The sequence below is a fragment of the Schistocerca serialis genome, chromosome 1 (genome assembly GCF_023864345.2).
Source record: "Schistocerca serialis cubense isolate TAMUIC-IGC-003099 chromosome 1, iqSchSeri2.2, whole genome shotgun sequence".
NCBI classification, from domain to species: domain Eukaryota; kingdom Metazoa; phylum Arthropoda; class Insecta; order Orthoptera; family Acrididae; genus Schistocerca; species Schistocerca serialis.
Window position 1 is genome coordinate 288220898 of NC_064638.1, and position 25923 is coordinate 288246820.

The 25923-nt window shown below is 42.6% G+C and overlaps 1 protein-coding gene across 1 annotated transcript in view; it reads right to left on the reverse strand.

Annotated features, from left to right (window-relative positions):
• Window positions 1–25923, reverse strand: part of LOC126468380 (probable Rho GTPase-activating protein CG5521) — a 276527-nt gene that overhangs the window by 36712 nt on the left and 213892 nt on the right. Inside the window, exons 31-35 of the mRNA XM_050096545.1 lie at window positions 24966–25123; window positions 21909–22081; window positions 13384–13561; window positions 13164–13292; window positions 395–550 (exon numbers count right to left, since the gene is read on the reverse strand). Of these exons, the coding sequence (XP_049952502.1) occupies window positions 395–550; window positions 13164–13292; window positions 13384–13561; window positions 21909–22081; window positions 24966–25123 (794 nt within the window). The remainder of the gene's footprint in view (window positions 1–394; window positions 551–13163; window positions 13293–13383; window positions 13562–21908; window positions 22082–24965; window positions 25124–25923) is intronic.

Sequence of the window (25923 nt, forward strand, 5' to 3'; positions counted from 1 at the left end):
ACACACACACACACACACACACACACACACACACACACACACACACACGACAAAATACTGACACAATGAAAAACATTTTACAGCAAATCAAAAGAAAACAAGTCATCATTATAAGTTTATCTTTACCCTGTGAAAAAAAAACAACCCCTTCTGCTTCTATAGATATACTACTTTGTTGAAAATAGTCTAAATGTAATCTCAGTTAAACTTACTTTATAAATTATACATGACAGAAGTAAATGACCAACAATTAAACAATGACTCACTTAACACAACAACAGGAGATGTAAAAACACGGCTGGAATGTAGTCGAAGTCTAATTATTTTGTTAAGTGTAATGTATTTCCTTTACAATTTTGAATAATACAGCACTTAAATGGTCAGTTTCACAAACCTTCTGTAACAAAGATTCTTGGCTTGATGATGGCATACGTGTTGCCACATGGAAAATAGCTTCCAGAAAAGAAGTTGCATAATAGGGAGCTGTTTCACCAGTACTTCTATTTCGTTGCAGTCCACCCAAAAAACCAGTGTGCGACTCCAACTCCACCTGAATAATTTATGAAAATTAGAAAACAGTACAAAAAATTTGTCCTTCAAATATAAGATATACATTTTGAAAATTTATCTGATCTGTAGCCTGCATTCTAGGGCTGATGCAGTTTCTATTTTATGACAAGTCAAGTAACAAAAAACTTACACACTACACCAGTCCCACACTTACAGTTGATGATGATATTACACAATTCTATTTTATTGCACCAAGTATAAAAATGGATACATAAAATTTCCTTTTACAAACAGAATTAATAAAGACGTATTTGTGTAAGATCCTTTTCTTTTGTTTATCTACATATTTATTTACATGTCTAGTTCCGTAGGACCAAATTGAGGAGCAAATCTCCAAGGTCATGGAACATGTCAGTATATGAAATTACAGTATAAAAGTAAAAACAGATAACATAAAATGTTTCTGAAACCAAAAAAAGTCAAGCCATAAGTTTAAGTAAATGTAACCAACAATATAACATACGAATTAGCTTAATTTTTCAAGGACCACCTCAACAGAATAGAATGAGTGACCCATGAGGAAACGCCTCAGTTTCAGTTTGAAAGTGAGTGGATTACTGCTAGATTTTTGAATTCTTGTGGTAACTTTCTGCACAAGGGTTAAGATAGTGCGATCCAAATGAAGATTGGATTTCTGTCGAGTATTAACTGAGTGAAAGCTGCTAATTCTTGGGAATAAGCTGATATTGTTAACGAGAAACAACAGTAAAGAAAATATATATTGAGAGGGCAATGTCAAAATACCCAGACTAGTGAACAGAGGTCGACAAGAGGTTCGTGAACTTACACCACTTATTGCCCGAACTGCCCATTTCTGAGCCAAAAATATCCTTTGAGAAGGGGAAGAGTTACCCCAAAATATCATACCGTATGACACAAGCAAATGAAAATAAGCAAAGTTGACTAATTTTCATGTTGAACCACCACTTACTTCAGATACTGTTCGAATAGTAAAAAGAGCAGCATTAAGTCTTTGAACAAGATCCCGAACGTGAGCTTTCCACGACTGTTTACTACGAACACCTAGAAATTTGAATTGTTCAGTTTCACTAATCATACGCCCATTCTGCAAAATTAAAATGTCGAGTTAGGTACTGTAAAACCTGAGTCTTACTGTGATTTATTGTTAATTTATTTTCTACAAGCCATGAACTACACTACTTGAAACAGAGCCGATGTTACACGCAACATCCTTTACTACCAAGCTAGTGTCATCAACAAACAGATATATTTCACAATCACCCGCAATACTAGAGGGCATATCATTTATATAGATAAGGAACAGGAGTGGTCCAACACTTATCCCTGGGGCACCCCTCATTTGATCGTACCCCACTCAGACACCACGTCACAGCCATTCTAAACACTGCGAATAATGACCTTTTGCTATCTGTTGTTAAAGTAAGAGGTGAACCAGTTGTGAGCTACTACCCGTATTCCATAATGGTCCAACTTCTGGAGCAATATTTTGTGATCAACACATTCAAACACCTCAGTTAAATATAAAAAATGTGCCTAGCATTTGAAACCTTTTGTTTAATCCATCCAGTCCCTCACACAGAAAAGAGAATATAGCATTTTCAGTTGTTGAACGACTTCTGAAGCTGAATTGTACATTTGATAGCAAATTATGTGATATAAAATGACAAATTATCCTTACATACACAGCCTTTTCAATAACTTAAGCAAACACTGATGGCATAGAAACAGGTTTAAAATTGTCAACATTATCCATTTCTCCATTTTTATAAAGTGGCTTTACTACAGAGTACTTTAAATGTTCAGGAAACGGACCATTCCTAAAGGAAAAATTATAAATATGGCTAAGTACAGGGCTAATGTGTGTAGCACAGTACTGTAATATTGTGCTAGACACACCATCATATCCATGAGAGTCCTTAGTCTTCAGTGATTTAATTACCGACTCAATCTCTCCCTTGTCAGTATCACAGAGGAGTATTTCAGACAGAAAGGCATTTTCTAAGAGAGTTATATGATTCCTTGCAGAAACTAAGTCTTTATTTAACTCACCAGCAATGCTCAGAAAATGATTCTTAAATACTGTACATATATCTGACTTATCAGTAACAGAAATATTTTTGTTATGAACTGACTTTGCATCATAAACCTTGTGCTGCTGACCAGACACTTCCTTCACAACTGATCATATGGTTTTAATTTTATCCTGTGAATTAGCTATTCTATTTGCAAACCACATACTCTTTGCCTTGCTAATAACATTTTTAAGCATCTTACAATACTGTTTGTAATGGGCTACTGCAGCTTGATTGTAACTATTTCTAAAATTTTGATATATTTCCCACTTTGTTCTACATGATATCCTTATCTCACTAGTCAGCCACCCAGGCTGCCTTTTACTGCTAGTACACTGTTTAAAACATTCTAATGGAAAGCAACTCTCAAGGAGCATGAGAAATGTGTTAAGGAAATCATTATATTTGTCATCTATGTTATCGGTAGTATAAACATCCTGCCACTCTTGTTCCTTAAAGAGGTTTAAAAAATTCTCTACTGCCATTGGTTGGCTGGATTAAAAGAGGGGGGGAAGGGACCAATTAACGAGGTCATCAGTCCCTTGTTCCAAATAAAACAGTGCCACAAGTTTGATAATAAACCAAATGAGACTGACAACACAAAAGGGAATGAAAGGAAAAATCAAAAGAATAATGAAGGGCAACAAATAATTGTGTAAATGGACAGAAGGGGGACAAGAAACCACAGAAACGCAAGAAACGGGATGAAGAGAGTAAAACAACAAAGCAGATGACCATGGCTGGCTGACCATGAGAATAAAAAGGAGAAGCCAGCCATTCTGCGACACATTAAAACCTCCATCCTAAAAGAAAAAGAGGACACACAGGGACAAAGGACATGCGCTAAAACTTAGATCAAATGATAAAATCCACTATTATGAATAAAACGTAAAACTGAATCAGCTAATGAGGCATTGTCAGATAAAATTAGCAGCAACGAAGCCGGCAACCCAAGATTCCGTCGCTGTGCAGTCAAAGTGGGACAGTGCACCAGAAGATGGCCACCGTCAACCGGGTGCTGCACCGACACTGAGGTGGGTCTTCACGGCGTAGGAGGTAACCGTGGGTCACCCAAGTGTGGCCAATGAGGCGCCAGCAGAGGACAACTGATTCTCTGTGAGTGGCCCACTTGAAAGACTTCCACAAATTTATAATCTCCTTAATGACACGCAGTTTGTTGTGCATACTGTTATGCCACTCCGTCTCTCAAAGCCGAAAACCCCTGCGGTAAAGTCAGAACACAAGTCAGGTTCAGAGATGCCCATCTCCAGAGGTGGTTTCCGTGTAGCCTGTTTGGCCAGACTGTCCGCAAGTTCGTTATCTGGGATTCCAACATGACCTGGGGTCCAGACAAAACACCACTGAATGACTGGACCGTTCCAGGGTATAGATGGACTCCTGGATGGTCGCTGTCAAAGGATGATGAGGGTAGCACTGGTCGATAGCTTGTAGGCTGCTCAAGGAGTCAGTACACAGGAGAAATGACTCACCTGGGCATGAGCAGATGTGCTCAAGAGCACGAAATATGGCCGCCAGCTCTGCAGTGAAAACACTGCAGCCATTGAGCAAGTAGTGTTGTTCTATATGTCCTCCATGAACATAGGCAAAGACAACGTGACAATCAGCCATCGAGCCTTCAGTGTAAACCACTTCATGGCCCCGGTACTTGTCGAGAATCGAGAGGAAGTGACAGCGGAGAGTAGCAGGGTTATCTGAGTCCTCAGGGCCATGTGAGAGGTCCAGGCGAAGCTGCAGCCTAGGGTAACACCATGGAGCTGTACGTGAATGGACTTCAAGTATAGGTGGTATATGGAAGGTCTCCAGTTCAGATAGAAGGGATTGCACGCGAACTGCAATCGTTAGCCCTGATCTGGGATGCCGATGCAGGAAATGGACTGCTGCGGGTGAGAAAAGGAGACAGTAATTCGGACACGCAGGAGAACTACGAACATGTGCAACGTAATTGGCAGGCAGTTATGCATGCCTTACCTTCAATGGAGGGACTCCGGCCTCCAACAGGACACTGATCGCTGGATTTGTCTAAAAGAAGTTGTCGCTAGATGAACGCCACAGTGGTGCACTGGGTCAAGGAAATGCAACACTGAGGGTGCCACCAAACCATAAAGCACACTCCCATAGTCAAGGCGGGATTGAAAAAGAGCTCTGTAGAGCTGCAGCAGCGTCGAGCGATCTGCACCCCAGTTGGTGTTGCTCAGGCAGCGGAGGGCATTGAGGTGCTGCCAGTATTTCCACTTAAGTTGACGAAGGTGAGGTAGCCAAGTCAATTGAGCATCGAAAACCAGTCCTAAGAATCAATATGCCTCCACTACAATGAGTGGATTGTCAGTACGATAAAGAACTGGTTCCGGATGAACAGTAAAATGCCAACAGAAGTGCATAACACACAACTTCACAGCTGAAAACTGGCTAGAGGCCATGACTCTGCCTTGTGAATGGCTCCCTGTAGGTGCTGCTCAGCAACACCCGTACTGGAGGAACAGCAAGAAATGCAAAAGTCATCCACATACACAGATGGTGGGACGGATGGCCCTACACCTGCCGCTAGACCGTTAATGGCCACTAAACATAGAGAGACACTCAATACAGAGCCGTGCGGGACCCCATTCTCCTGGATATGGATGGAACAATGGGAGGCACCAACTTGGACATGGAAAGTATGAAGCGTCAGGAAATTTTGGATAAAAATCGAGAGCAGGACTAGGAGACCCCACTCGTATAATGTGACAAAAAAATGATGTCGCCAGGTCGTGTCATACGCTTTTCACAAAAAACACGGCAACCAGGAGCTGGCATCTGGAAAAGGCTGTGCAGATGGCAGACTCGAGGGACACAAGATTATCAGTGGTAGAGCGACCCTGGCGGAAGCCGCCCTGACATGGAGCCTGTAGGCCACGTGACTCTAGGACCCAACCCAACCACCAACACACTATATGTTCCAGCAGGCTACAAAGAATGTTGGTGAAGCTGATGGACTAACAGCTATCCTCATCAAGTGGTTTTTTACTGGGTTTGAGCACCGGAATGATGGTGCTCTCCCACCAATGCAAGGGAAAGACACCATCGCTCCAGATCCGGTTGAAGATGACGAGGACATGTCACTTGTAGTCAGATGAGAGATGTTTAATCATCTGACTGTGGATCCGATCTGGCCCAGGAGCTGTGTCGAGCAATGTGCCAGGGTACTGACAAGCTCCCACTCTGTAAATGGGATGCTATAGGATTCACTGATTCACTGTGGCGTGTAGTGAACGAAAGGACTTTCTCTTCCATCCTCCATTTGAGAGTGCGAAAGGCTGGGGGATAGTTCTCTGATGCAGAGGCTTGAGCATAGTCCTCAGCAAAGTGCTCAGCAATCATGTTTTTGTCAGCAGATAACACACCATTTATGTTAACATCAGAAACACCTGTTGGGGCCTGGTACCCAAGAACATGTTTGATCTTTGCCCAGACTTGGGAAGGTGACGTATGGCACCCAATGGTCGATATGTATCTCCCCCAACACTCCTGCTTCCATCATTTGATAAGAGGATGAATGGAGGCATGGAGCCGTTTAAGGGCTATGAGGTGCTCCAGGGAAGGGTACCACTTATGCCGCAGTAGAGCTCGGCGACTATCCTTAATTGCTTCAGCAACTTCTGACAACCACCAAGGGACTGCCTTTCGCCGTGGGCACCCTTAAGTGTGGGGGATCGTGTTTTCTGATGCAGAAACGATAGTTGTAGTCACCTGCTCAACCATCACATTGATATTACCATGTGGTAGGGGGGGGGGATTCAATGGTGAAAGCAGAGGTGAAAGTTTCCCAGCCCACCTTGTTTAAAGCCCATCTGCGCAGGCGTCCATGGGCCTGACGCCAGGGCAGTAACAGGAAGATGGGGAAGGGGACACTACCACGTAAGTCATCATGTTCTCTCGACTTGATATCTACTTCTACATCTACATCCATACTCCGCAAGCCACCTGAAGGTGTGTTGCGGAGGGTACCTCGAGTACCTCTATCGGTTCTCCCTTCTATTCCAGTCTCGTATTGTTTGTGGAAAGAAGGATTGTCAGTATGCTTCTGCGTGGGCTCTAATCTCTCTGATTTTATCCTCATGGTCTCTTCGCGAGATATACGTAGGAGGGAGCAATATACTGCTTGACTCTTCGGTGAAGGTATGTTCTCGAAACTTCAACAAAAGCCCGTACCGAGCTACTGAGCGTCTCTCCTGCAGAGTCTTCCACTGGAGTTTATCTATCATCTCCGTAACGCTTTCGCGATTACTAAATGATCCTGTAACAAAGCGCGCTGCTCTCCGTTGGATCTTCTCTATCTCTTCTATCAACCCTATCTGGTACGGATCCCACACTGCTGAGCAGTATTCAAGCAGTGAGTGAACAAGCGTACTGTAACCTACTTCCTTTGTTTTTGGATTGCATTTCCTCAGGATTCTTCCAATGAATCTCAGTCTGGCATCTGCTTTACCGACGACCAACTTTATATGATCATTCCATTTTAAATCACTCCTAATGCGTACTCCCAGATAATTTATAGAATTAACTGCTTCCAGTTGCTGACCTGCTATTTTGTAGCTAAATGATTAGGGATCTATCTTTCTATTCATTCGCAGCACATTACACTTGTCTACATTGAGATTCAATTGCCATTTCCTGCACCATGTGTCAATTCGCTGCAGATCCTCCTGCATTTCAGTACAACTTTCCATTGTTACAACCTCTCAATATACCACAGTATCATCTGCAAAAAGCCTCAGTGAACTTCTGATGTCATCCACAAGGTCATTTATGTATATTGTGAATAGCAACGGTCCTATGACCTGCGGCACACCTGAAATCACTCTTACTTCGGAAGACTTCTCTCCATTGAGAATGACATGCTGCATTCTGTTATCTAGGAACTCTTCAATCCAATCACACAATTGGTCTGATAGTCCATATGCTCTTACTTTGTTCATGACTGTGGGAACTGTATCGAACATGGGAGAAGGCCAGGACTGCAAACTGAGAGATAAATGGCTGAATGCGTGCCAAGTGCCACACTGAAATGTGTGGAGGCAGAGATCGAGTTGTGACAGTAAATTTTCGACATATCTGCCTTGGCCAGTAAGCACGGTACCACACCACAAGGGGTTATGAGTGTTAAAATCTCAGAAAAGTAAGAAAGGTTTAGGGAGTTGATCAATCAGTGCAGCCTATACATTCAGGGGTACTGCACCATCTGGAGGAAGATATACGTTGCAGACAGTTATTTCCTGCATCGTCCTTATCCTGACAGCTCAGCTTCGAGAGGGGTTTGAAGGAGCACAGGTTCACTGCATACCGAGTTTAGCACATAGATGCTAACTCCATCTGACACTCGATTACAGTCACTATTGTTCCTGTAATATCCCTAACAGCCGCGGAGGGCAGGGTTACGCATTGCCGGGAACCAGGTTTCTTGAAGGGCAATGCAGAAAGTAAGTGTAAATCTTAACAGTTGCCGTAGATCAGCCAGGCGATTGAAAAACCCACTGCAGTTCCACTGGAAATTGACGTGATCGTGAGGCTGGGAAGGCATGGGACATTCAATGAGGCAGTTTACATCTCAGGGTCACCTGCAGCCATCAACTTATTTCCTGAGCAGTCTGTATCCATGATGTCTGAGGGTCGGCGAGATCTAGGTCCCCAGCAGACACCAGAATCTCCACCTCATCCTCAGAAGCAAAGCTTGTACGTAGCTGTGGTGTGGGTGCCACTGCAAGTCCCTTGGTCTTGGGGGTCTTCTTTTTGGATTTCTCTTGTTGCTCCTTGGGTTGCTCTGGCTGGGAGGGCTTGACTGATTCAGTCTTCAGGACTGAGGATGATCGTGAAGGCACTGGCGGGAGTCATCTTTCCCACTAGCAGAAACCTGGGACGGGAGTGACCCAAGGGATCCTTCCCTAGCGAGAAGTACTGAAGAAGACTTACACTTCCCTGGCTGAGAAGTGGGGACTGGTGTCCCTGATGGTTGGGGCGGGGGGGGGGGGGGGGGGGGGGGGGGCAATGCTCCCGAGGTAGGTGGTGTGGGAGCAACAGGGAGGGAAGTGCCCCCCACCATCAAGCGGGCAGGTGTAGTCTTGCAGCTCAGAGAGCCAACCAGAATTCGCAGAATGGATGGGGCTACAACTGTTCTCACAGCGGCGGCGTAAGAGGATTTCATAGCCACAGGATGTAGACGCTCAAATTTCCTCTTAGCCTCAGTGTAGGTCAGTAGGTCCAGGGTCTTGTATTCTATGATTTTCCTTTCGTGCTGTAAAATCCTGCAGTCTGGTGAGCAAGGGAATTGATGTTCTCCACAGTTGACACAGATGGGAGGTGAGGCGCATGGAGTATTGGGAAGTGATGTACGTCCATCATCTCAACACGTGACGTTGGAAGTACAGGGGGAAGACATATGGCCGAACTTCCAGCACTTAAAGCACCACATAGGGGGAGGGATATATGGCAGGGGGAGGGATATATGGCTTTACATCACAGCAGTAGACCATCACCCTGACCTTCTCGGGCAATGTGAAGGCCAAGATGAAGGCACCGGTGGAAACATGATTATCCCACGGACCCCGATGGACGCACCGGACAAAATGAACGCTTCGTCACTCAAAGTTGGCACACAGCTCATCGTTAGACTGTAAAAGAAGGTCCCTGTGGAATATAATGCCCTGGACTATATTTAAGCTCTTGTGGGGCGTGATAGTAACAGAAACATCCCCCAGCTTGTCATAAGGGAGTAATGCCCATGACTGGGCAGAGGATGCTGTTTTTATCAAGATTGACCCTGACCGCATTTTGGACAAGCCCTCCACCTCCCTAAACTTGTCCTCTAAATAGTCTACAAAAAACTGTGGCTTCATCGAAACAAAGGAGTCCCCATCAGTTCTAGTACATATGAGGTACTGGGGTGAATAAGGTTCACTGCCACACTTAGCCTGGTGTTCCTCCCATGAGAACACTTACAGACTGCTGCTGTTTGATCACCAGCAATTGTGGATGTAGTATGCTTTACTGTGCGTCATCCACCCTGATGCCACCCATTCCAACCAGGGGCCCTCCCCACAGGAGCCACTCAGCTGCAGCAAAGGCCACCTGGCAAGATGATCATTGCCAGGAGTCCCAATGCCCCAGAGTGACAGGCACCTACTCCTTGGCATATGAGGGCAGTTAACGGCGTAGGCATCAGCAGAGCGATCCCTGTGTGGTCAGAGGGCTACAACCAACAGGGTACTTGGCGGCTCCACCACAATGGACTGGTTACCGTGCTGGATGTCAGGTGCAAACAAGTCCACAGTCATCGTCGGCGCAGGAAGCGACACTGCATAGTGCATGGTGGAAAACCCCACACCCAGGAAGGTGTCCTCATCCAAGAGATGGAGAATGAGTGGGACAGCAATGCATTGACGAAAAAGCGGGCACGATAGACATGAAGCACCATGCATGCAAGCAAAATTAATATTAAATCACCACATATAACTAATTTCTGGTACTTCATACAAAGTGAACCAAGAACCCTCTCTAGCTTGAGTAGAAATGCTCTGAAGTCAGAGTTAGGGGACCTATAAACAACAATTAGAACTTTAGTTTCATTAAATTCAACTGCCCCTGCACCAAATTCATATATATGTTCAGTGCAGTGCCGTGATATGTCTAGGACTCAAACAGAATATTGTTTTTTATGTACGTGCCCACTCCCACTCTCTGCAAGGAACTCCTTGAAGAACAACCGGCTAATCTGTGTCCTGGTAAAGGAAGCCTCTGAACTGTAAAATTATTTAAGTGGTGCTCCGATATACCAATAGTGTCAGAGTCAATATGTGTAAGAAGTTCACTACCTTTGTATCTAACACCTCATATATTTTGATGAAATATGCTAATTCCTTCTCTACTTACTTACCTGACCTCATCTGAAGGCGATTCCTTAGTTAGAGGAACTTCCTTTAAGCAAGTATACATACCAGCTGACTTCAATCTAAAAAAAGGTGCTGCTCGAACACCAACTACTACAGGAATTTTTCCATGAGCGATCCCACCCCAACCCACTACACTGTCACCTATAAGCTTTGCCAGCCTCCCCTTCCCATACTTATTGAAGTGCAGGCCATGCCTAGTGAAACCTGATCTACTGATAGGCTCAACTGGCACCACGGAAATGTGATCAATGTCCTCTGCCATCTGCACCCCTTCCAGCCCCATGTTAACATGCTTAACAGCCACATTAGGATGATGCCAATCATGGTGCTGAAACAATAGCACGAAATGCACATTAGTGCCATCAGTTTGAGTAGCTACCTTTACCAGGTCACCATCTCCATCATATTCCCCATCTCTATTAAGACTATTCCCTGCTCCACCCACTATCACTACCTGATCCTCCTTCATGAAATTCCTACATAGCTTCCCTATGCTCTCAGTCACCCAAGCCAACCCTACACTAGGCTTTACAATGCTGGTGACTTGGTACTCACTCCTCAACACTTTCTGCAACTGCTGGCCCACACCTCTACCGTGCAAACTACCTAGCAGCAGAACCTTCCTTCTTTCTGTTTGATTTAGGCCTCCTAACTGCTGAGGACTGCCGCATGTTTCCTACACCTAAGCTACAAGAAGCTCCTCTCCACTCAACTCCGACAGTTGGTCATATCTATTGCACATATGGAAAGTACAACTGTCTGAATACCGCCTCCTCCTAGCTGTCTTCTTGCCAACTGCCAGTTCCCATTCCTCAGCACCCTTCGCCCTCATCAACCTATCTAGATCCTCCTTTGCATATTGTGCAGGGATTGTTGTAGTTATAAACTAACCAGTAGGACAGAAAAGATATTTTTTGTTATTTGTTTCTTGTCATTTCTGCATACGGAATGAAGGTCCAGTAATTTTACACGAAAATGAGCACACATTTCCTTTCTCATACAGGGTGGGCAAAATAAAACTGGCACGAAAAGTATTTATAAGACTGAATGGAACTGGCCCTTGTTAATGAACAGGAGAACAGCCCTCACAGAAAATGCTGGAAACTGCGATTCTGATGCACCACTTGGTTGCTTACACATGTGCATCTCCTGCATGCTCTGCCCTTTAACTTTGCTGTACCATCACATTTCAGTAAGTGAGAGGAGCAGAAATATTTACTTATCAGCTGAATGCAACACAAAATGGTGCTCACGATTAAAAGTACGTGTTCATTGTCAAGTGTTACATGAAGTGCAATTCACAGGAATGTGTGAGAACTGTTTGTGCAATAGTTTAAAACTGGAAGTTTTTTAGCGAAAACGTCCAGTAAAGTCTGCATTGAAAACTTACTGGCATAATGGTGGAAAACCAGCTCTGTAGCAAATAAAAGCTGTAACAATTTGAAAAGTGTTCAAAAACAGAAAATATTCCCCTAGTGAAGGAATGCCTGGAGCGAAGTTTGATGAAATCTCAATGCCATTTATCTGTGCAAGTGGGAATTAAGAGATCATCATGTTGGAACATTATCGAAAAGGACCTATATATGTATCCCATTAAATTAACTGTTGTCTACGAGTTGAAGCATCCAGACGAACATTTGTGTGTCAAGTTCCACCAATAGTTTGTGAGTGAAGTGGAATCAGGACTTTTGGATCCTCAGTTTTTTTTAAGGTTTTGCCTTGCTCAGCCCATCAGGGTCTGTGAACTCACAGAACATGCACCATTATGCATCCCAAAATCCTCCTCAGTACTTTGAAGGACCACTACATAATGGTGTTTGTTGTTATGTCTTGTGTCTGCACACAGTTCTTTCATCAACTGTTAATGTTAACATGTGTGTCCAGAAACTATTTGATCCATACATGGATCAACTCAGAAAAGAATGTGTGGATATTTTCATCAAGATGGAGCAACAGCACACATCATCTTGACAACCTTGTCACAAGTGCACGAGGTGTTCAGTGAGCAGAATACAATTAGCACATGCAGTGCAATCTCCTGACCACCTAGATAACCTGATCTCCCCCCCTGCGATTCTTATCTAGGGATGAATTCAAGGGTCAGGTGTACTCAAATAATTGTCACACACTGGAAGAGCTACAGCAGAATACTGAAAACACTATTGCTGATGTTGCTCAGGCAGAACTGCTACATGTTTCTTAATGTCCAATAACTAAAGCACAGTACTACATTGATGTCAGTAGTGGCCATTTCCAGGATCTTCTGTGAAAATGGTCATCCCGCATCAGTCTTACTGTAAATATTTTCCGGGAGCTTCCATTTTGGCCATCCTGTAAGTCCCAGGACAAAGTTTTTGGAACAAGAGGGGAGAGAGGAGTCTATCACTAAGCTAATTCTTTCTTACTGATAACATGGAGTTTCAAATGCAATTAAAAGGTGATTCAGAAGGCAAGCATTGATTGCTTATGAAGCCTCTTTAGTACTACAACTCTGCATTAAAATATTAATCGCATTAACAAAGGCCAAGCCACAAGAAGATGAGCGAGGCACGGATCAACTTTATCATTATTTTTTTCATTTACGAGAGACAATTACCTCCCATGCCAGACCGGAAATGAATTCTTCATATGCCTGGCTCCCACATGTGTTTGACAGGATTGAATTTTTATCTTCTTGCCCTTCAGCTACATATATTACAGCAATTTTGTGTGTTTCTCTACAGCGCTGCAACAGAACACAAACAATATTTGTAGGATTCAAAAATATGATGTTAAAAAGTATAGAAATAATAAATACATTTTTGTAGAAAACATACCTGCGTGTCAAGGTTTCTTAGTTCCCGAAGCAGTTTTTCATTCTTTGCAAGCAATTGCAATTGCGATCTTCGTTCCCATCCAGCTAGTCCTAGCTGTGAGAACAACAACCGACAATGTTGAAATGGTGCTGTTGTTGGATAGTGCACTGCTGCAGCACACGGCTCACTCCCCAGCGATCTAATGAAATTGGCATCAAAATTATCTATTTGAAAATATAAAACTGCTATCTAAAACTTACACATTCAAATAAAATAAAATTAGAAATATCAAACAATGAAAGTCTAGGATGGAGTAACAACAGTATGAAAGGGATAGAGTGCTACACACCACATAGAGGAGGAGTTGACTTGCCGAGATGCACAAGAAATCAGTGTTGTATCCGTAATAGGAGAAACAACAAATAACGATTGGCGTGAGCTCCAAATTCTGTTTATTGTCAACAGTTCCACAATAACAACACAACTTGGTGCTCGATCAAGAGCAGCGACTGGACTGCAGAGTCCAAGTCCGGTACGGTAAACTGTTGTAGTGTAGCGTCGTATGCGGCTATATAGGGCGAGTGGCAGAGGAATATGCCCGCCGTACCCGAGTCCACTTGTCAGGTCTTGTTACGATTGGCGGCGCGGCCTCCTCTCTCGGGAGGACACCGGCCGAGGTTGCCCTGACAGCGCGGAGGCACTCGGTGTGTGAGGCCCGTGCCTGTGCTGTACAGCTGTGCAGAGCAGCGCATACGCGAGGCGTGCCGGTCGTTGGCTGTATGATGTAAAGACCGCGGCCATGCAGCTGCAGGCGCCATGGTGTGAGCATTGAATATACCACAATAAGACTGCTAAACAAGCTTTTGGACAAAAAAGTGCTCCTTCCAAAATAGAACACACACACACACACACACACACACACACACACACACACACTGCGACTGTATCTGAGGAACGATCTGCTTGGGTGGGTGGTGGTAGTAAGGGATGAGGCATGGAACATGGAGAGGGAGAAAAAGCAAGGTAGGGGTGGGAGAAGATGTTGTACTGCCTTTGGGAGCATGCAGGGAGGTGGTGGTGGGGACAGTGTAGGGATGCCAGGTGAAAAGTGAACAGACTGTGTTGGGGGCAGGGAGAGAGGGAAACAGAGCTGTGAGGAGAGAAGGGGAAAAGACTTATGTGCACTGGTGGGATAGAACACATATGTAGCGTGTAAGTCAGAGCAGGGAAGAGGATATGTAGGTCCTTACAAAGCCATCTTTTGTCCCATCAGAGGCAAGGCCATGTGATCTACAGACTAAGCTGTAACCACTGTGCCACTTTCTACTTGGTCACAACAACTAACAACCATCTGTCCATGTGAATGGCCAGTGCTAAACTGTGACCCAAGAGACAGCTGGACCAGCCCACATGATGTGCTCCACTTTATGACTGCTTCACAGCCTGTGCCATATGGATTCTTCCCACTAATACCATGTCTCATGAACTGCACAGTTGGAAACTCTCCCTTCAACATGTCCTTCGTTCCTGTAAGCCCCTGGCCTCAGCCTTTGCCAGTTCCTGTCCTTCACTTATGTATCCTCTTTCCTTGTTCCCACTCCAGCACAACACACACACCTTCTATTCCACCAACACATCCACTAATCTGTTCTCTTTCTACATTTCTCTCCTCTCCCTACCCCTTCCCCCCCTCCCACCTTCCACCCTCTACTGCCCCCAACACAGTTTCCCAACTCTGCATCTAGCAGCCCCATCCTGTCCCCACCACATCCTTGCACACTGGCAGAGCAACATTTTCCCCCACTGCTAATACACCATTATTCCTCCCCCTTCATGTCCCACCTCTCCTCCTTACCCCCACCACTTGCCTCAGCAGACTGCTGCATGTCGGATGCAGTCACAATCAGGCCCCAGTACCCGAAAAAAGTGGCCACGTGTGTGCAAGCTGTGGTTGTGTGAATGTGCATGTGTCTTCAAACAATGGAAAATCCAGGATGGAATGTGTTTTCTATTTCAAAAGAAAGACCTTTTCATCCATAAGCATAAATGTTTAATAGTATTTTCCGTTGTGCCTGTCTATGATCCAGTGCCTCCTCTATGTGGTGAGTAGCAACCTACCCATTTCAGTTTAGAAATCATCATCATCATCATCATCATCATCATTTAAGACTGATTATGCCTTTCAGCGTTCAGTCTGGAGCATAGCCCCCCTTATACAGTTCCTCCATGATCCCCTATTCAGTGCTAACACTGGTGCCTCTTCTGATGTTAAACCTATTACTTCAAAATCATTCTTAACCGAATCCAGGTACCTTCTACTCGGTCTGCCCCGACTCCTCCTACCCTCTACTGCTGAATCCATGAGTCTCTTGGGTAACCTTGCTTCTCCCATGCCTGTAACATGACCCCACCATCTAAGCCTGTTCGCCCTGACTGCTACATCTATACAGTTCATTCCCAATTTTTTCTTTGATTTCCTCATTGTGGACACCCTCCTACCATTGTTCCCATCTACTAGTACCTGCAATCATCCTAGCTACTTTCATATCTGTAACCTCAACCTTGTTGATAAGGTAACCTGAATCCAACCAGCTTTCGCTCCCATACAACAAAGTTGGTCGAAAGATTGATCGGTGCACAGATAACTTAGTCTTGGTACTGACTTCCTTCTTGCAGAAGAGAGTAGATCGTAGCTGAGCACTCACTGTATTGGCTTTGCTACACCTCGCTTCCAGTTCTTTCACTATGTTGCCATCCTGTGAGAATATGCATCCTAAGTACTTGAAACTGTCCACCTGTTCTAACTTTGCTCCTCCTATTTGGCACTCAATCCGTTTATATTTCTTTCCCACTGACATTACTTTCGTTTTGGAGATGCTAATCTTCATACCATAGTCCTTACATAGTTTAGAAATGTCATTACTTATTGGAGTTATCAACCACAATATTGTAACACGTGGTCTCCTGTGGCTGCTATCAGAAACACACCATGACATAGTAAACAAGTACAGTGGTGACTGAGGAAAGGGTATCGCATTGTAAATGAGTTCAAGAGAGCTGAGCACAAACTACTACATGGTTCAGAATGTCCTTGTGAAATACTGTGATAAAAATTCACAATAAGCTGACTGAAGCGACCTCACTGCTTGGTGCAATAGTATTGTGGTTGACTAATAATTCAGGTTAATATTTTGAGGAATACTTAGCACCTCATTTAAAAAGGGTCACAGTTCACTCATATAAATGACGGTACCATTTTGACTAACATGGGTTGTCAATTTTAGTCCTTTAATGCAGAATGCATATAAATTACATTACTGGCCAATTGTGGTGTGAGATCATTTTCAAATGTGTGCAATATAACACCCAAAATACAGTAAACAGGGGAAACACATTACTGAACAGTATTATGTTTGTGTGTTACAGCTGTTGTTTGCATTATTTACAAGATGTTAGTGATGTGTGTACCACATGTAAAAACTTGTGTTGTATTATGTGGGGACAGGCACTTGTTCCCATGCATGCAGATGTCACAAATACAGTCTTGCACATACAATCAGCTTACAAGCATAACATTGACAGCATGAGATGCAGGCAAAAACATTACTAACAGCTAGCTTACTAGTCCTTGCATTTTCATCTAACAACATATCATGTATTTTTACAGGTGATATGTACATGAAACATTGATCCTTTTTAACAGTAGCATCAAACAGAGAAACTGTAGGCACAAGCAGCTAAACAACTTGCCTAAGAATTGGATGTATACCATGAAACTAGAGTTTGAAAAAGAGTATCAGCTCCTCCGATTTTAAAATAGTAAAGCAATCTGGGGGACAAATTTGGAGTTTTTAGAAAGCCTACAACAACCAATGTGGTAGTTAACAGCGGCTCTTGTCATATTACTGCTCATAAAAAAGTGTTTTTCCATTCCATCGCATCGCATTATCAGCCTTCTTTAAGGATATGATGAAACTGATAATGAACTTCAAAATCTAGAAGCCTAGCTATAAGTAATGGTTACAGTTCAAATATGGTTAGCAAAATCTATCAGAAGAAACTGAAAGTGAAACAGTTAATAAAAAATGACAAAATCGCGCAAACTACAAAGAAGTGTAAATCTAAAACATACTGTCATCATGCCATATACTAGAACAATTTCAGATACAATATAAATTAACACATTATACAGGTGAAAGTAATCGGTCCACATCTAGTATGATTCTGACAGAAAGCAACCACTCTGAATTTGACATAAACAGAACACTAAAAATTTTACACAGACCAGATAAGGGAAAAACTTGGATATCTTTGAAGAGATTGAGATATACAAGCACCTCATAAAACAGCCAATACAAATGTTAAATGAGCAGAAATAGAAGATTCTCAGGCAATTTTAATAATTTTTTTGTTCTATTTGAAATAGATAACAAGAGCGACTGCTCTTATTGCCATAAAATGTGATGCGTTGGTTTCAGAGCAGTATATCTCTCTGCACAGAAGTATTAACGATGAAAATCATTAATTTTCAAATACTACTTTTAGGAAAGCAAACACGTGAGATGATTTCAGAAAAAAAATATTACCAGAATTACACTCATCTGTTCACAGTAATAACAAATGTAAATGATGTTAGTATTTGACAGTACACTATGCAATTTTAAAAGTTTTTTGAAAGAGTAAACCACTGTTTGACTGCGTATTACTGTATTTATCTTCTGTACTGCCTAGATTTCGGCTTTTATGCCACTGTCAAGCACAAGGCTTAAAGTTCTTAAACCATTAACACGTCATATCTATTACGGCAGCCTGAAGCAGGTAAACAAGACTAACACACCAGTAAGATGTAACAGTCAAAGAAATTATATCTTTAAGACATGTGTCAGTTTCATTTACCTGCTTTGGATTGCCGTAACACATATGACATGTTCATGGTCTAAGAAATTTTAGCGTAACCATCACTCAACACTATCGAAATTTTTTTTTAATTTTAATATATCACAGATCAGGGTGACATAGTTTTTAATCACATATAAGGGAGTGTTCTAATAAAGTGGTGTGTGTGTGTGTGTGTGTGTGTGTGTGTGTGTGTGTGTGTGTGAGTGTGTGTGAGAGAGAGAGAGAGAGAGAGAGAGAGAGAGAGAGAGAGAGAGAGACCATAATATCATGCTAATTTAGGGTTCATGCAATGACAGTGGGCATACAGGCTATTTTCAGCAATGGTATATACAATAGAGAACAACTTTTAAAAATGATTTAATAGAACCTCATACCATCCTTGCAGCAATAACGAGTATTTGATTATGCCTCGAATGGTTGTAAGAAATGTCAAAGTTTATTATCTATGAATTTTAATAAGAATTAACAACATGTAAGCACTACTGATCACACAATTATGTTCCCTAACTTTGTCTCTGGAAAATGACAGGTCTTAGAATACTCTTTGGATGATACATGTTTCCCTCACTTTGTAACAGTCATATTTAAGAATGAGTGCATAAAAGCGCATGGTATGCTATTACATGAAAATGCAAGGACTAGTAAGGTAGTTGTCAGTAAGGTTTCTGCCTACATGATGTGTTGTGAAAGTTATGCTTGTAAGGTGATTGGTATGTGCAGGACTGTATTTGTAACATCTGACATAGATGATGTGATCAAAAGTATCCGGAGACCTGGCTGAAACTGACTTACAAATTCATGGTGCCCTTCGTTGGTAATGCTGGAATTCAATATGGTAATGGGCCAGCCTTAGCCTTGATGACAGCTTCCACTCTCGCAGGCATACATTTAGCCAGGTGCTGGAAGGTTTCTTGCGTAATGGCAACCCAGTCTTCACGGAGTGCTGCACTGAATAGAGATACCGATGTTGGTCGGTGAGGCCTGGCACAAAGTTGGCATTCCAAAACATCCCAAAGGTCTTAGATAGGATTCAAGTCAGGACTCTGTGCATGCCAGTCCATTACAGGGATCTTATTGTCATGTAACCAATCCATCACATGCCGTGCATTATGAACAGGTGCTCGACCGTGTTGAAAGATGCAGTCACCATCCCTGAATTGCTCTTCAACAGTGGGAAGCAAGAAGGTGCTTACAACATCAATGTAGGCCTGTGCTGTGATAGTGCCATGCAAAACAATAAGGGGTACAAGCCTCCTCCATGAAAAACATGACCACACCATAACACCACAACCTCCAAATTTTAATGTTGGCACTACATATGCTGGCACATGACATTCACCGGGCAATCATCATACCCATACCCTGCCATCGGATCACCACATTGTGTACCGTGATTCTTCACTCCACACAACGTTTTTCCATTGTTCAATCATCCAATGTTTACACTCCTTTAACCAAGTGAGGCGACCTTTGGCATTTACCGGTGTGATGTGTGGCTTATGAGCAGCTGCTCGACCATGAAAGCCACGTTTTCTCATCTCCCGTCTAACTGTCATAGTACTTGCAGTGGATCCTGATTCAGTTTGGAATTCCTGAGTGACAGTCTGGATAGATGTCTGCCTATTTACACGTTACAGATCTAGTACCTATCGCCGCGGAAGTCGAACATGTGCCAGAAAAAATGGACGTTGTCAGCCCATAGAGGGCTCCGCGTCCGCGGCGGCTATTCCGCGCAGCGGCTCTCGCGCAGCGAGGGCGCCACCGCTACGCCACGTGCAGACAGCGGCCAATAGCCGCTCCCTCCGGTTTCGTATATAGGGACCCGCTCTGCCCTAGTCCAGTCAGTCTGGTACTCGCTCTGGATTGCGTCTATATCTCGGCGGTACTGCGTTCTGGTCGTTGCTCGTTATTGACTTTTGCCTGGCTCTGGTTCCGAGTGGATTTACTGTTTGTGTTTGGTGTTGTGGTTTCTACAAGCCTCCGTTGTTTCTCTCTTCCTTGTTGTGTCGGTTGTTGGTTGTCGTTGGTCTGTCGTCCGACTCGTCCTTGTGTTTACCCGGTGGTGCGTGCTCCACCGCCGGCGGCTTCCCTGCCTGGCAGCGCCGAACCGCAGCCCAAGGCATTCCTGCGGTTGGTTTTGGTTACTACAACGACCCTCTTCAACTGTCGGCAGTCTCTGTCGGTCAACAGATGAGGTTGACCTGTACGCTTTTGTGCTGAACATGTCCCCTCACATTTCCACTTCACCGTCACATCGGAAACAGTGGACCTAGGGATGTTCAGGAGTGTGGAAATCTCACATACAGATGTATGACACAAATTACACGTTCGAAGTCCATGAGTTCTGAGGAGTGCCCTACTCTGCTATCTCACGATGTCTAATGACTACTGAGGTCGCTGATGGCAGTAGGTGGCAGCGCAATGCACCTAATATGAAAAACGTATTTTTTGGGGGTGTCCGAATACTTTCGATCATACAGTGTATGTAGATGTGAGAACAAGTGCCTGTCCAGACATAACATGAAACAGGTGTATGTGGTCTTTTTTTTTTATGTAAAACACACATCACCAACATCATAGAAGAAATTTAACAAAAAATTTTAATACACAAGCACTAATGTGTCTTCCTTGTTTAATTTACATTTGGTATTATATTACAGACATGTGAAAATGGCCTCAGGCCGAAACTGGAGAGTAGTTTAATTTTCAAGCACAGTGCATTAAAGGTAAAAACTATCAACCTATTGTGGTTAAAATGGTTCCATCATTTAGACAATACATTGAGGCTGTGAACCCATACATGATGTGAGGATTCTTGACTTTATGATTATTCTAAGTCTTTAATATCAACAACAGAAAAATCTCACTCCTATGAGCATACCTGTCCAGTGAGAAAAGAGGAAATTTATTGTTGAGCAATAATATATCTTGTTGTCTAGTGGAGTATGATGGCTTGCAGTACCAAGGCATCACTGATATTAATTCCAGTGACATTAATGGTATAGAAATATGCTGCTAGCCACAAACACCATTACAGGACTAATTTCTGAATGCATCTCCACTGCATCATATTCAGGAATTGTTTCATGTTAACCTGTATAGCACTGACCATTACAGTGTGTCAACAAGTTTCTGTAAGATTCCATATTGTAGCGCCCAGTGTACTCTTCGAGAAATGGAGAGGTTAACTCTACCTTGCCACGCGGATTGGTCATGCCGTTTGAAATGCCATGTTATCAACTACCCACCGGCAGTTCGAATCCTCCTTAGGACACGGGTGTGTGTTGTTCTTAGCATACAGCAGATTGTCAATGCACTGTGTGACACATAAAATGAGGACTATTAATTTGAACTGTATTCATTTCACAGTCAGTTAGTTGTGCCACATTCCAAATTTTATTAGCTTGCAATCACTGGATTCTATTGAGCTCAATTATGTTAACAAGTTTGTTAGTGAAACTAACAAAACTAGTGAAGTTAATTTTGCATTTTGTGTGTGGAGTGAATTAAATACACACAGCAATTTACATTTACTGACAAGAATTACGTTGACAAACAAATGTGGAAAAGCACTTAGCTGATGCATTTCAGTCCTTTTAATGTAATTTATTGCAGTATTGTGCTTAATGAGCACAGTCACAACTCACATGAGAGGTCTCTGCAAAAAATCCCTCTCAATATTTCTTTGGCCTAAGACACTGGTCATGCTCTCTTCTTCCAGTTCTCTAGTGAACTGTGGTGGTGGTGATGCTGGAATGTTCCGTGGGGTATCGAGGCTCTCGAGACATTCTGGACTAGTGTGCCCAAGATATTGTAGAAGCTGCAATGAAAAACATCAAAAGCTTTACTTGATCAAATTCTCATTCAGACCATAAGAATGTACTTTGTTAGTCTATCATTCGCAATTGCTTCTCATAATTGTTGCTATTAAGCACAAGAAGGCTAGACTCAAACAATGGAAAATCCAGGACAGAATGTCACAATATTATGAAAAGGAAAGTTTCTACTCACCATACAGCGGAGATGCTGAGTCGTAGGTAGGCACAACAAAAAGACTGTCACAAATAAGTTTTTGGTCAGTAATGACTTTGTCAAAAATAGACAACACACACAAATGCAACTCACACACACATATGACTGCAGTCTCTGGCATCTCAAGCCACACTGCGAGCAGAATAAGGAGGTGGCTGGGGCAGGGAGGGGGAGGGATAGTAAGGTAGAGGTCGCAGACACTGAAGTGCTGCTGGGGGGTATGCATGGACAAGGTGGAGAGAGGATAGGGCAGCTATGTGTAGCTGGGAGGTTAGACAGAGGGCAGGGGAGGGGGGGGGGGGGGGCGGTGTATTGGAAAAGGTGAGAAGTATAAAGATTGGGTGCGCTGGTGGAATGAGGGTTGTGGATGAGGACAATGACTAATGAAGGTTGAGGCCAGTAGGATTATGGGAACATAGGATATATTGCAGAGAAAGTTCCCACCTACGCAATTCAGAAAAGTTGTTGTTGGTGGGAAGGATCCATATAGCACAGGCAGTGAAGCAGTCATTGAAATGAAGGATGTCATGTTTGGAAGCGCGCTGAGCGACAGGGTGGTCCACTTGTTTCTTTGCCACAGTTTGTCGCTAGCCATTCATGTGAACAGACAGCTTGTTGGTTGTCATGCCCACACAGAATGCAACACAGTGCTTAACTTGTAGATCATATGACCGGTTTCACAGGTAGCCCTGCCTTTGATGGATAGGTGATGTTTGTGACCAGACTGGAGTAGGTGGTGGTGGTGGTGGTGGTGGTGGTGGTGGTGGTGGGAAGATATATGGGATAGGTCTTGCATCTAGATCTATTACAGGCATATGAGCCATGAGGTACGGGGTTGCGTGCAGGGGTTGTGTAGGGATGGATGAGTATATTGTGTAGCTTCAGTGGACAACAGAATACCACTGTGGGAAGGTTAGAAAGGAAAGTGGGCAGGACATTTCTCATTTCAGGGCATGACAAGAGGTAGTTGAAATCATGATGGAGAATGTCATTCAGTTGCTCCAGTCCTGGGTGTTCTGTCTAACCTACGGAATGCACATAGCTGCCCTACCTTTTCTCCTTCTCGTCCCTGCGTGCTCTCCAGCAACACTTCACTGTCTGCCACCTCTACCTTACTGACCCTCCCCCTCCCTGTCCCAGCCTCCTCCTTAGCCCCACTCAGTTGCCATTCCCATCATGCACTGGTGTTGCTGCTTGCAGTGTGGCTTCAGATACCAGAGACTGCAGCCTTATGTGTATGTGAGTTGCATTTGTGTGTGTGTGTGTGTGTGTGTGTGTGTGTGTGTGTGTGTATGTGTGTGCGTGCGTGCATGTTTTTATGGTCTATTTTTGACAAAGGACATACTGGCCAAAAGCTTATTTGTGAGACAGTGTTTTTGTTGTGCCCATTTGCGACTCAGCATCTCTGCTGTATGGTGAGTAGCAACTTTCCTTTTCACAATATTGGCACAAGAAGACTGTACAACAAACAAAATGAACTTACAAACTTATATTGAAAATGCTAAAGAGAAAATCATATGTATGTAAAGTGAAATCAGATTTGTCCCACAATTTTGCTATACTCCAAGTGGAAAGATCGAGGTCTATGGAGAGGTAGTACAGTCTTACGATGAACAGGGAAGATGTCGGCTGGATGGAGAAAGAGTTGAAAGCACAGTAATTATTTGCAGTGCCATACTCAAATCACATTGGAGTCCTCAGGTTTTGAGGATGGGGGAGTCACAATTAGTGGTTTCTGATTGTTGTGACTGTTTCAATTAAAAATTCCTTTATCTGCACTTTTTTTTTAAAAAACTAGAAACAAACTTCATAGTCTTAGGTACACCACACATAGGAATTTAATGCTGAAACGTGTGCAGTTAATGTGGTATGCAAATGGAGAGTTTTATGCCAATGGATTAGAACCTAGTTCTGACCATCATAATCCCTCAGGTCTCCTACAAAGATGACCAGTTTCCAGGCATATTATAATTTATTGACTTTCTCATCTTCCATGACGACTTTCTGACAAAGTGAACTATGACTCTTAGTGAATTGTTGAGGTGTTTAAGGTAAGGCTCTAAAATGAGTCTCCATTATGCACAGGAGATTGGTTGAAGAAAAAAATAAGCAGTAGTAGGATTATCATATGTACTGGAAAGATTGATCTGACAGTAAGGTTAATATGCCGGAGGAGAATGAACAGCTAATATTCTTTGTTTTCTGGTGCTGAGAGGGACTGTGACAAAAAGGCTGCCAAATTGTCACTGTTCTCCTAACACACTGCTCTATCAAATGATGAAATAACGTGAAAATTTGAAAAATTTTCATGAAAGAATTCGCTGACATTATCGCACTAAATATTGTCACTGTAAGAAATAATTTTATCAGAATTAATAACGTAATCCCGTTGCCCAAACATTATAATAATGACACTGAAAGGTTTACATTTCTTTCCAAAAACCAAAAAGAAATCTTTAAGGTGTGTCTCAACTTTTTTTCTATATTTTTAAAATGATGAACAGTGATACAAAATTAATTTGCAGCAGCCTATAAAAAAGTCAGCTGTAAACAGGAATAATCTCACCACGGTTTTGAAGTCCTCTGCAGTTTTTCTTGACCTTTGCTACAATTAAGCTTGACACACTTTGAACTTTGGCTTTTCAACTTCAGTACTACATTCTGTCACTTACGTCATCCAAATTATCCATATCATCAGCACCATCTTCCCAAGTAGGTAACTGATGAGGTGGACGGTGGCGTAAAGTGTGCTGTGGCGGAGAACTTATAACAAGACTAGACAACATTTCAGGATGAACTGAATTTCCCCACTGTGCACTGGATTCAGTACCTGCATGAACACAAACACAGTTTACAGAAATTGCTGCTAATGTAATATTTCAGGTTTATAATCTTAGATGAAAGATTACTTCACACTGAACCTCATCGCATACCATCAAGGAGTACATGTTCTGCAGATAATTTGCCATAGTTATCTCCACAATTATAATTCCAGATCACTCTCTAACTTATATACTGTGTTAAATCTTCAGTGATCAACAGGTATTAGACTTAATTATGCAAGACGTTGTGATAATAAAAAAGAAACAAAATGCAAATTTAAAAAACTTAGACGAATCTGACTGGTATGATACGGCTAGATCTCTATAATGATACACAAGTTTCCTTCAGTTGACTGTAGTATTCTTCTCACACAAATTCTGAAACTAGTCACACACACAAAAAATTTTTCATGTAATAAGAGAAACAAATAATAAAACTGAAACTTCATTTAATTTAAGAAATATATTAATCCTTACTGATTTTTTTAAGGAAACGATATGCTGCATCAAGATACATCATCAATCATGAAAACCAACCATAAATTAGTTAGCCTTTAATTTTCTTATGTCAAATGGATGGCTTTGGAATAGGGGCTCAAAGACAAGATCATCAGCAGTTATGTGAGTATATAATGAATAAAAACAGTTAAAACTGTTTAACAAAATTACATGTATATTAGAAACTTCCAATCACATAAATGCAAACTTTTTATAGTCTGAAACATATTCAACTATCACACATAAACAGACATTGAAAATAATACTTAGGATGCAGACTGAAAAATTACCATGACTTTCCTCTCAAAAG